Source organism: Centruroides vittatus, unplaced genomic scaffold (assembly GCF_030686945.1).
Source record: "Centruroides vittatus isolate TY-2023 unplaced genomic scaffold, ASM3068694v2 contig_134, whole genome shotgun sequence".
NCBI classification, from domain to species: domain Eukaryota; kingdom Metazoa; phylum Arthropoda; class Arachnida; order Scorpiones; family Buthidae; genus Centruroides; species Centruroides vittatus.
This window is the reverse complement of record NW_027120852.1, coordinates 1,599,176-1,612,169: the sequence shown is the minus strand read 5'-3', so window position 1 is coordinate 1,612,169 and position 12,994 is coordinate 1,599,176. Positions and strand designations below refer to the sequence as shown.

The following is a 12,994-nucleotide window of genomic DNA, read 5'->3' as shown; positions in this document are numbered from 1 at the left end:
TTTGTCTGATATTTGAAGTAATTATCAGGTTGGTTGTATTTATTTTATGTATACCTTTCCTACAGAACTTGTTTCCGAAATTCAAAAGTTATCTATATTTTGTTGTTATTGACTAATTTGAGTAGATAGTAGAGAAGCTACATGCTATCATTGTTAACATATAATTTTTTAAAATTTATTGGAAAGTTGGTTCTTTCTAATACTAGTTTCTTTTAATTTACTAAGCCTAAATTTTGGCTATTTTAGTAACTTTAATCACACAGGGATACATTAATTGAATACATAGACTTTATTATTGTATTCAGTATTCCAAAATTTTGCTGCAGCATACTGAATACAATAATAAAGTCTATGTATTCAATTAATGTATCCCTGTGTGATTGAAGTTACTAAAAAAAAACTAAAATTTATGCTTATTTCATTGGAAAGTGCCAAGCCAAGTTAAATTTGTTCAGAATCTGGAGATAATTTCCCACAAGTCAATGGTTTTAATTTATTGCTCTGTTTTTGCTTTTTGTTATTTTTGATAATTTAGTAATATAATTTAAAATAATGATTTTATAAATTTTTCAGGGTTTATGTCAGTTTTATGAAAAAAGTGATGGAAAAGAATATAAAGAAAAGTTAATTGGAACATATATTGAAACTTTAAAACTTATGAAAGAGTAAGTAAATTCAGTATTTAATATTAAAAGAACCTATGTTACGGTTGCCGACCGAGTGTTTGAACAAAAGATAAATTGTACAATTGAAAACATTTCTCGTAACCATCTAGAGCAGTTGCGAGCGAGGCATGGCCCTTGAGCTCCTAATGCAGTGGTTTCCAACCTTTTTGTACCTGCGCCCCCCTTAAAAAAGAAAAAATTGTTGCGCCCCCTTAATTTTTTCTAAAAAATCTTATTTCATAAATACTCAAGTGATATTATAATTTATTTAATGGGCTACAAAATAATATACAATATTATGTAAAAATATACATAAAAAAATTATTATTTATTATAGGAAATAATAATTTTAAATGTAATAAAAACAAATCTTACAAAAATACAAAAAAAAGAATATATAATTAATGCAACATTATAAAAATTTAATGCGACGGTTGAGCTTGTTTTTCAGCACAAATTTTCTCAAACCGTGGTATCATTGAAGAAATCGCGGTTCTCAGTTCCTTTTCAATCATTAAGCAAGATCGATACTTTGTTTTTAAGACAGCTACTGTAGAAAAACCAGTTTCACATAGGTAAGATGTTACAAATGGCAATAAAATTTCTAAAGCTTTGTTTGTCAAAGTAGGAAAATCGTCCTTTACTCGTAGCCAAAACATAACAATATTATTTTCATCTTGAAACATCTGCTTTAATGTGCTATCACTAGATAAGTCAATTATCATTTCCTGCTCTGCTGTCGTAAGGCCAAAATCATCATATTTTTCAATCACAAACGGGTTTCTAATCCATTCATATTTGGACATGTCAAGATCTTTAAAGTAAAACGAGAATTGCTTCCATAGACTGGTCAAATGATTATTAATAAGAAGTTTACTTTCTTCTATTTCATCAACAAGACAGGTAATTTTAAAAGTGGGAAACATGTCAAAGTTATTATTTTTCACACTTATTATCCACAGTTCCAATTTTTTCATAAATGCAGTAATCTTGTCTTTCTGCGTAAAAGCATGAATTTGAGGCCCTTGCATTGATTTATTTAAAGTACTAAGTCTTTGAAAAATATCAACTAAATACGCAAGTTTTACAAAAAATTTCGTGTCAAAACAAGTTTGCTTCATCTCTATTATTATCAGTAAGAAATATGGCGATCTCTTCTTTTAGCTCAAACACCCTTTGAAGTACTTTGGCACGAGAAAGCCAACGTGCCTCACAATAATATAGAAGTGATCTATATTCTGAACCCATGTCATCACACAATTTTGCAAAAAGCCTTCCTCTTAATGGGCTATTTTTGATAAAATTTACAACTCTTATAATAACTTCAAATACTGTTAGTAGATCTTCACCCATATCTCTTGAAACAAGTGATTGTCTATGAATCATGCAATGTGTCCAAACTGCACGAGGAGCCACCTTTCGAACTAGTGCTTGTAGACCAGCATTTTTTCCTGCCATAGATGGAGCTCCATCTGTGCATAGTCCAACACAGTTCTCCCACAGAATGTCATTTTCATTAAAAAAATTATCAATGATATTAAAAACTTGCCTTGCTGTAGTATTGCATTCAATAGGTTTACAGAATAACATGTCTTCTCTAACATCAGTTTCCACAACATATCTTACATATGTTATCAGGTGTGCATCCTTAAGAACATCTGTAGCCTCATCTACTTGCAACGCGAAAGAAGATAGTTTTACTTTTTCTATTAATTGATCGCAAAGATCTTCAGATATATCGGATATTCGTCTTCCCACCGTATTATCTGCAAGTGGAATGATTTTAAGTTGATCAGCATATGATTCACCGAGCATCGTAGCTATTATGTCAATAGCTGCAGGTAGCACCAAAGTTTCTCCTATTGAATGGGGTTTTTTGCATTTAGCAATTCTATAAGAAACTTTATATGACGCAAGCAATGCTTTTTGTGTTACAGACATGGTCTTTGAAAACATTTCTTGTTGTTTATTTAAATTCTCTAATTTTCTTTCGAAAAATTCTCTTGTCTTGCCAACGTGATCTGCATGTACTTTTTCAAGATGTCGTTTTAATTTATTTGGTTTCATGCTGTCTGAGACCAAAGTATTCATACACAGCAAACACATTGGTCGTTCTTGGCCATTAATAACCTTATATGTAAATCCTAATGATAAGTACATTGGATCATATTTTCTATATTTAGGTTTACTATTTTGCGAAGATGTATTTCCGTTATTTTCATCACCTTTTCTTTTGCCCTCCGCTTCGGCTTCATTTAATTTTCTTTTCAACCCAGTTACGTATTTATCCATCTAAAAGGGTTATTATTTTAAATGAAATAAAAATACTTTTTTCACTACTAGCTTTAAAAGCGGTCTGTAGACCATATGCTACCCTCCATTAAAAGTCCACTTTATTCCCCTAGCGGCAATAAAGTACATTTCGGTAATTTACAATAATTGAGGATCGATTTCAGAAAAAAAAACTATATTATAATACAATTTTTATCATTGGCAAGATCGTAATTATTTATATTTTACAACTTAAAATATTGATAAATAAAAAATATTTCAATTTAAAAATTAAATTTGACAGGAATTGGATATATTATTAAGTACGCCATCTTGTGTTGATACAGTAATATAGATACAGGCATCTGAATTAGTAAGCAACCTAGCAACCATAAATTTTGTTTCAAAGATGACTTTATATTAATTTAAAATATAATACAATTATATCAATATTTTCTTGTTTTCATTTTTTCTTTTAAATTAAAAATCAGTCTTAATTGGGGTAATTTTTAAATGTAGAATTAAAAACTAATTTTTTGTCAAAATTAATTACTGGAATATAAACAACATAAAAATAACTTGCGCTCTTCTTACATAAACGTGAATTTTTCCAATAACAATATTCATATTATTCAATTAAAAGGGTTACTGGTAAATTTACGAGAAAGTAAAAAATGCGCTAGTAGTGAAAAAAATCGTATATTAACCTCGCCCAGGATGTTATTTTATTGTTTCGGATGTTTATAACCCTGGCACTACGCGCTCGAGCCGATAAACTACCTCAACAATAAAATAACATTTCCTGGTTAATAATGTACTATTATAACAGTTCTAAATTAATATTGAGGTAAATTTCATAAGTTACAAAGCGAAGTGTTTCATTCTATATATCAACGTGGGTATCGCAAGCACTACTAACGAACTAATTCTGTTCATAAACAACAGAAAAAAAAACAGATGCTTCTGTTTACTGAAGTTTGGCGCGAGTAAGCACGAGAATACCCGGGATGTTCCGAGTGCTTGTCTTTTGTTTCCTCGCCCCACCGGCGCTCGGCTCCAAACGCGAAAGCGAGATGTTCTCGTTCCAGCAAGAGTATGGATGGATGTTTTAGCATTTGTACCCGAAAAATTCGTGGCGAGGATTGTGGATTACGTATACCTATTTTGCTGATTTATTTTTTTGACACCTATTCGACTTTTCTGGTTTGTATTCAAAAATGATATTTTGGAAACAGCTGCATGCCCCCCTTGCAACAGTCTCGGGCCCCCCTAGGGGGGCACGCCCCACAGGTTGGAAACCACTGTCCTAATGTATGGCCCCCTAGGATTTTGGCAACATAAGTTTATTTTTCCATTTTCTGCATCATGCCATTAGGCCACAAACACACACGCATAAAATTGTGTGGCAGAAAATTGAATCAGAAATCAGCTTTTGGTTCAGTTTCTGCTTTATTCTTTTATGCCAGAACACACACACGTAAAAATTCTGGCCAAATAGGAAATGCCACTGCAACTAACATTGCTACATTTTATTAATTTTTTTTTCTCTCGTACATCTATCCCTTTGTACTTCCACTTTTTTTCCATTGCCTCTGCTATAATTTAGAAAATTTAAATTAATAGACTTGTATTCCTAATTGAAATAATGTGTGATCTAAATACTATGTATCGATTCTACTAGACGAACCCGTTATTTGAAATTTAGCACCTATGGCCGTCCATAAACTTTGTTTAAATACAGTGTCTTTATACGTGACACTTTTTTTGTCATACACTGATGTGGTCGAACTAATTCAATAAAGTCTTCTGTTTCATTTATTTTTTGTTTCTTGAAGACCGTCGCAATTGTAGGGCTAACCTCTATTGCTGCCATTATTAGAATAAAAACCACGTGTTTACTTTGACGTCACAAAAAAGACTTTTCTTTATTGGAGGAATTTTGGCCTAACCAGTTTAAAAGTCTAAAAACTAAAATATACTATCAAATTTGCAAGGCTTCTGAAAACATGTAGCTCTAGGCATAATTTTTTTTACCTTCAAAAATTTTACAGGTATAAAAATTACACACATGCTCTACTCTTTTTTCAGTTATTTTTCAGAAAAATTTTTACACTTTCTGTTTTATGCTTGATTTTACACCAGATTTTACACATGTGTGTTCCTGACCTTATGTGACCCTAATTAAGCTGATATTTTTGACAAAAAACTTTCAAACTAACTTTGATTAATAAAAAAATGAGAATAAACTATATATTACTAGTTTGTATATCGTTAGCTTGTAATATTTTAGTATCTAGTATACTGGCAGTTGTAGAGTATGTTGATACTCTGTAGTCTTAAACCTGTAAGGTTTGTCAGAAGTCTATGAAGTCCTCCTGTTGCTCACATCCAGAAAAGATTGCTCAGGGTGATCTAGAGAGATCTTTTATTCAAATAGATATTCTTGATATATTTAAAAACCATCATTAAGTTATATGGTTTGCATTGATATAATATATTATGAGTATTGTTTGTTAGAAGTAATTATCAGGTTGGTTGTAACAACTATTGTGTATAAGAACTTCAATTTTGGTAACAAACTGCGACAATCCAAAGGAAGATTGATGCGATGAATTGACATTGGAAAAACTCCGTTTAAACGGCACTGTATAAGAAATTTGAATTTCATTCTTGCTTTGCATAATTTTAGAACAACCTTTCTATAAGTTTTGGCCGGCGGAGCCATTAACTGAATAAATAAAACTATACTTGCTTACTGAAGAGACAATATCATAAAATAAAATAAACAACCATTCAAACTTCAGCAAAAATTCTTTAATCTTAAGAACGTTTTCAAACGCATTAAGTGTCCATCTTCAGTTACTTCTTTAAATCAAATATGAAATTCGAACAAATATTACGAAAATTAACAGTACGATTACAATAAATAAATAAATAAAATAAAATAAAATAAACAGGATTATCGTAATTTACAAAATTATGTCAATATTTCATAAACAAAAAATAAAAATAAAATAAAAATAAAACGAAAAATAAAACAAAAACAACATGAGGTTTAAATTAATCACAGATTATCGCAGTATTTTACGATTACTTTGAATTGAAGTTCTTATGCCTCAATAAGGCAATTACTATTGTGTATTGTTGTTACAACCAACCTGATAGATTTATCATTGAAAATATTTGCTATGAAAAAGATTTTAATACTGTCCAACAGTGTATACATTTAGTATAATAATATATTATGTGGTATTAAAAGCTTTTATTTTTATGTATTTGATGAAATATCAAATATTCTTTGATTGAACCTCGTGACTATGATGAATTATTTATCATACTTTACAGAATCATATTCCATTTTAATATTTTACAATCTCATGCTTTTCTACTTTAACAAAACTTCAATGTAGAGTTAAAATTTAATAGAGAGACAAAACTTTATAAAAGAAATACCAAAAACCATATCCAAAAATAAAAGAAAAATCCACCTTGTAACACCAGCATTATGTTTTAATAAAGTAAAAATATTTCCAACCTTGGTTAATAGGTCTTCCTCAGTTAGAACACAATTTTAAACGAACACATAGAACATTCAAAAATAAATAGAATGTATTCAAATAAACACTAACTGTACCAGAAAACTTGAACTGTACTGTACATGAAGATAAGAATTACACCTCATTTCAATATTATAGAACGGTTTTTCTGTTTTACAGTTCCTGAGCCCTCGGAACTGTAAAACAGTCTAACTGTTTTACAGTTTTGAGGGCTGATAAAGTAGTGGCTGAAAACGTTAGAAGATTGAATTTCTTTGCTTGAAAAATTGAATTGAGATGTAATTCTTATCTTCATATATACAAATTTTAAACCCAATGGAGATCTCTGATAAAAAAGTAATAAAGAAATGTAAAAAGACATAAAAATAACAAAAGTAAAAGTGAAAACAAATTAAAATAACAATATTTAAGGGGTATAGTGTAAAACAATTAGAACAAGTTAGATTTCTTATATAGATCTCCAAGCAGATGATAAGATATCCACATCTTTGTAGTTTATACAATGTTGTATATGTATATAATTCGTCTCTGTAATCCAAAAGGTTTTTTGGTAGACGGTCTCACAGCAAAACTTTAAGTTAGGAACTCTCTTTTATTCTTTAAAAAATGACATATGCATTTCGGGTTGGTATATTCATCCAACCCCTCCTCAGTGCTAATTTTTAAAAGACAAAAGAAGAGAGAAAGGAGGTATAATACCCAATACATGACACAAATACAAACAAGATGTCACACTTACTTATTCTTACAGTAAAAGTTGCGTATGGGCTACCACTACATCAACACACCAAACATTTTCTTTCCATTTAAAATGCACTTGAAGTGTTTGCATAACTTCACTTCTAAAAACCATTGTACATTATGACTATTTTTATAAACAACCAGTATATACAATAACCAATACAATACATACCTCTAAAATATCAATAGCATGCGAACAATCAAATTTGATGTTCAATCAATCAAATCATGAAAGAGATATATATATATAAACGTAAATTTAAAGAACATTTAGAAATTAAGAAAAACCAAAATAATTTAATAAATATTTCTGATGGAATGCAAATAGATTCTAGATGGTATAAAGTGATAGAGGGCGCTATATAGTGGTGGAATGGTGATGTTGTTGCGATTGATTGAAAGGGTGGTATTCAGGGGTATCACCTGTTGATTTGATTGTTCGCATGCTATTGATATTTTAGAGGTATGTATTGTATTGTTATTGTATATACTGGTTGTTTATAAAAATAGTCATAATGTACAATGGTTTTTAGAAGTGAAGTTATGCAAACACTTCAAGTGCATTTTAAATGGAAAGAAAATGTTTGGTGTGTTGATGTAGTGGTAGCCCATACGCAACTTTTACTGTAAGAATAAGTAAGTGTGACATCTTGTTTGTATTTGTGTCATGTATTGGGTATTATACCTCCTTTCTCTCTTCTTTTGTCTTTTAAAAATTAGCACTGAGGAGGGGTTGGATGAATATACCAACCCGAAATGCATATGTCATTTTTTAAAGAATAAAAGAGAGTTCCTAACTTAAAGTTTTGCTGTGAGACCGTCTACCAAAAAACCTTTTGGATTACAGAGACGAATTATATACATAGTAACATACAGCAGTCCAGATACAGAGGATTATACAATGTTGTTTTCTATTAGCTTTATAGATTTTCAATGTCTACAAGTACCTGGGGGCATGACACTCCTGACAGGATAAATTACCTTAGCATCCTCCCACTTGATCTGTAAACCATGTTGGTTGGCATAGGTCACTAGGATTGTATTATCCAACTTTTTGTCAACTGTATATTTATGTTTTCTAATTTTTTGCCCTGAAATATGGCCATTGGCTCCTAAGTAGGTTAGCATTTTGTTAAATCAATGATATTTTAATGGGATGGTATAAATTCCAGTGATGTTGGAATGATTGTCCTCGGCTTTGTCATTTCTTATAATTCTAAAGATCATAGGCTTGTGTTTATATATCAGGTTGTTGTTTTTGGTCATTCCTTATGCATTTTTCTTAATATTGGGATGTAGTTTAATATAAGCCTATGAATGTACAGACTTGTGGAAAATAATAGGTGGAAAGGGACAGGTGGAAAATAAGTGCCATATCATTGTGACTAGAAAGCATGTTTCTTGGCAACATTTATGATGTACTGTACTTGAGCTTGCTTATAGTGCCTACGATACTTGTGAAATGTGTGAATACTCTTTGTTTTAATGATCTGAATGCTGACAGTCTGATGTGAGGTGGGTCAACTGAGTTATATGGGATGAAAACTGGTTGGTATGTGGGTTTATGAAAGATGTTGGCATAAATCCCACCATTCTTGAAAGTAATGATATGTCCAAAAAATTGTCTGATGTAGCACTTTCTTTCTGAAGTTTTACAAGACCATATGGGTTGTTGTTGAACTTATGTATGTAAAACTAATACTGGATACTACTAAAGTATAACATACACAAAAAAAAAAAAAAAACAAAAACAAAAATCCAGTAAAAGAAACAAAATTTAATAAGAAACTAATACGATTTTGGCAATCATAATCGGTTTACAAATGTTCTAAAAAGAAACATACAAGTTAAACAACGAAATTTTAAAAACAAGGTGGTATCTGTTTGGTTAGTAAAGCAAGTGTTCACACTGCTTCACTAATCAAACAGACATTGATGAACAATGATGATTATGCCTGCATTTATTATATAGAAAAAAGCACATTTCATATGAGCTGAATGGTTGGACAAATGATATAGTATTTTATATATTTTTTACTTTATTTTTGTATGTTATTTTTATTGAACAGGTATATTTTATGTTCATTCAACAACAAATATTTTAAAAATAAATCAAAAATTATTATATCATGTAACTTAATTTTGAATACAATAAGTTTCACTGATCATTTTTGATACAGGTTAATTAATTGTATTTTTGGAAATGGTCCCAACAAAATTTTTGTGGCGGGCTTCCAATCTAGTTATGTCATTTATATGAATTAATTATACCTCCCCCCCAAAAAAACACAAACTAATAGAAAATATTCAATAAGTTTCTGTCAATATTCAATCTACTTTAATTTATCAAAAACAAAACTGAAGGTTTTAAAAAACAATAATTGCTATTAATAAATTAAAAAGCGGTGTGCTACGAAAAATTTATTTAAGATTTAGCATTTTCTTTCTTAATAAAATGAGGGGGAAAGAATATACAGTAATACTTTGGTTTTCATCAGTTTCACTTTTCGTAGATTTTTTTGCAAAAAATTTCTCTCTGTTCTCGTCGGTTGCCTCAGATTTTGTTGAAGAGCCCTGGATTTCGGCAGTGTGCACTTATGACCTTGCTGCTAATTTTGTGAAAACAAAGGATGATCCATGCATTTTCATGCTCAGTGTGGCATTATTTCTCATTGTGTGAGTATTACCCCATGCATCTTTCCAAACAATTTCATTGCTTTCCTTTTCTTTTAGCTCCAACAAGGGACCAACAAAAGCTTCCAGAGCCAGCAGCCCTTTGAATGCCATGTTAAATGCTATGTTAAATGTTCATTTATTCTTTACATTAGTTTTTTATATTCATTTTTTTATTAATTTCTTATTGTTTTTAGTATTAAACACTATATTTATTTTTTATAAAATGTGTTTTTGGTATGTATTTTGGAGTGTCTAGAACAAATTAATTGGATTTACATTGATTCATATGAAAGTGATTGCCTCGGTTTTCGTCGTTTTCAGATTTTTCCAATTGTTTTTGGACAGATTATCAATTGAAACCGAGGTATCCATTGATCCAAACCGAGGTATAGCAAGGAAGAAAATGCTAAAATCTTAGAGGTGATTAGTGAAGGAGGAAGTACAAAGTAAGCTGAAAAAGGATGTCATACAAGAAGTTTGAAAAATGATGCAATCAACATTAAAGATTTGGAAAGCATGTCTAATTTATGCAAGTCACTTTTGGATATTTTTATCAAAAGAGGAGCAGAACAGGATTGTTTGCTTTAAAGCAATGTATTTAAATTAAACTAAGCATTTTAAGTTACAAAAACTGTATTCCAAGAATAGAAAATATATAGAATGTATGAACATACACCCAAATATGGACATTTAAATCCAAAAGAATTTAAGTATTTCAGATATTGTTAGAAAGACACAAGTCTCCAATAAAGCAGAAGCTATTTAAACATAAATCAAAGAAGTTCCAGTTAGTTTCTTTCATTCTTATTTACTACAGACAATACAAGAGAATTAAGGGTGTCATCAGTCTTTTTTTAAAGTATGCATATTTCAGATGAGAAGTGAACTTTAAAAGAAAGTCAAATATTTTAGTGATAAAAAATATACTCAATAGATATTTTACTATATTATTTTAAAGTATTATTTTTGTATACAGCAGTGATAAGAATAAACAACTGGAAGTAATAAAGAAATTATGGGAGATTTATATTCAGTTAGACAAAGCAAAACAGGTAAAACAATTTATGTATATTATTATGTAGATTGTGATACATATGTACTAATAATAAAATTTTTTCTTCCATTATAAATGAGTAATTTAAATTAAAGTATAGGAAAGTAATTTAAATTATTTGTAATTTTTTTTTATTTAGTAATTTGATTTTTTTTTAAACTAACTCATGACTCATTTAAATCAAATTTAAATATTCTTGATTTTTATATTCTCTGATCACAATTTATCTTTTGTGAAACTTTCCAACATTTATTTTTATCTTATATCAGTTTTAGACAACATAAAATCTCTCAAAAATTCAATTTATACCAAAAAAATAATGACTTTTTTGTGATTTCAATTTTAAACTATGTAATTTATTAATGATTCTTTTAATAGAACAAAACTTTTAGTACTGAAGATATATGTGAAATGAAAACATTTTAAAGGTATTTACATGGGATGTGCCATAAGTTCCCAACCTAATGAAAAAAGGCAAGGAAAAAAAGGAAAATGGTTATTTTCAATATAATTGTCCCTGATAACAATGCACTTACGACAATGTTTAAAAAGCAGTTCACTCCCTTTATAAAAATATTCTGTAGATTTTTTGTTAAAAATGGTTACTGCTGTCTGAAGTGTCTCATCACTGTCAAAATGTCTTTCTCAAAGAGCTTTCTTTAAATCTGGAAACAAAAAATAGTCTGACAAAACAAGATCTGGACTGTAAGGCGGTGATTGAGCTTCTGAAAGCCACATTCTCAAATGGAAGTTTGAACGTGCTACAGTATGGATGGGTACATTGTTTGGCAGCAAGTGCACTTTTGTTCTTTTCCTCAACATTTCTTGCATGTCTTTGCACACAACTGATATTATAACATTTAATAATAATTTGCATTTACAGTGGTAAATCTTTCTTTAAAGTCCATCGACATGCTCTCATAATCCCAAAAAACAGTGGCTGGATGGCTAAGTGGTCAAGGTTGCAGCCTATCGCTCTGAAGGACCCGGGATCGAATTCAAACAGGTTGAAAAATTTCCAGGAATTTTTCAAGGGGTGGTCTGGATATGACGGTCCCCGTCCCTTGCTACCCAATCGCTCCATTGTGGGCCTGGCCGAACCCATAATGGACCTGCTAAAAGAGGCTCTCTTAGTGTCTGCCCACAGAGTGGAAAGAGTTTAAACAAAGTTTCAAAAAACAGTAGCCATGTTCTTAATTGATGCAACACTTTAGTTTTTTGTGGGTTTTCTCCCATGGTCTTTGTCACTTTGTTGATTTTTTTTTGAAAGGAGGTATAATAAAGGACCTAGTTTTATCCTCTGTAGTAATAGATTTCAAAAATCAACTTTATCCACTTCATAAAGGTTCAAAGTCAATCATTCACTTTCCACATGCTGCTGCCATTAGACAGAAGAAAGAAGTTTGGGAACCCATCTTGTGCTGATTTTGCTCATGCCTAGATGCTCATGAAGTATATGCCAAACACTCATATTTGATATGTTGGTCATTGCTACTATTTCTTTTACCTTTAACTGGCAATTCAAAAGAACTAGTTCCTCCACCATATCAGTTTTTTCCAAGGTTACTGCATCTACTGGATGAACAGATCTTGCATTATCTTCAAGGAATTTTTGTCCTAATAGAAAACATTTAGCCCATTCTTTGACAGTGGTATATGATGGCAAAGCTTGTCCATACACATGATCTAGGTGTTGCTTGATTTCCATGGGTGCTTGGTCTTCTTTCGTAAGAAACTTGATGAATACACAATATCCTAGTTTAAAATTAACTGCCATGTCATATTCGTAAGTCCATTATAAATTACTTTTTAGTACTACAGCCACTAAATTTATATCAAACACTAATAAGACATAATCTGTTATATACAGGTAACCCCCATATAACACGGTGCTTTTATGGCACGGGTTCATTCTAACACTGTTCGGAAATTAAATAAAACCCTCGTACAACATAAAATGTAATAAAAACTGTTACTAGTTGATGATACTCGTGCTGAGATCGTCATATAGGACGAATAATCCTCTGGTA

At 30.6% G+C, this 12,994-nt stretch overlaps 3 protein-coding genes across 4 annotated transcripts in view; 1 reads left to right on the top strand and 2 right to left on the bottom strand.

The window, feature by feature from the left end:
- The window catches only part of LOC136990728 (serine incorporator 5-like), a 217,367-nt gene that overhangs the window by 99,998 nt on the left and 104,375 nt on the right, over positions 1-12,994 (bottom strand). The gene's annotated exons all lie outside the window — the stretch shown is intronic.
- LOC136990714 (tetratricopeptide repeat protein 37) overlaps positions 1-12,994 on the top strand; it is a 122,108-nt gene that overhangs the window by 11,998 nt on the left and 97,116 nt on the right. For both annotated transcript variants that reach the window (XM_067289128.1, XM_067289129.1), the window contains exons 4-5: positions 574-665; positions 10,890-10,962. In XM_067289128.1, coding sequence (XP_067145229.1) covers positions 574-665; positions 10,890-10,962 — 165 coding nt within the window. The remainder of the gene's footprint in view (positions 1-573; positions 666-10,889; positions 10,963-12,994) is intronic.
- On the bottom strand, positions 1,990-2,621 carry LOC136990792 (zinc finger BED domain-containing protein 5-like). Its single transcript, XM_067289224.1, has 2 exons — positions 2,072-2,621; positions 1,990-1,997 (listed from the first exon to the last, which is right to left on the bottom strand). The coding sequence occupies exons 1-2, from the start codon at positions 2,619-2,621 to the stop codon at positions 1,990-1,992; spliced, it is 558 nt and encodes a 185-aa protein (XP_067145325.1).

Bases quoted from the DNA above. Each gene is read 5' to 3' on its own strand.
- LOC136990792 (XM_067289224.1), bottom strand. From the start codon at position 2,621: ATGTTTTCAAAGACCATGTCTGTAACACAAAAAGCATTGCTTGCGTCA.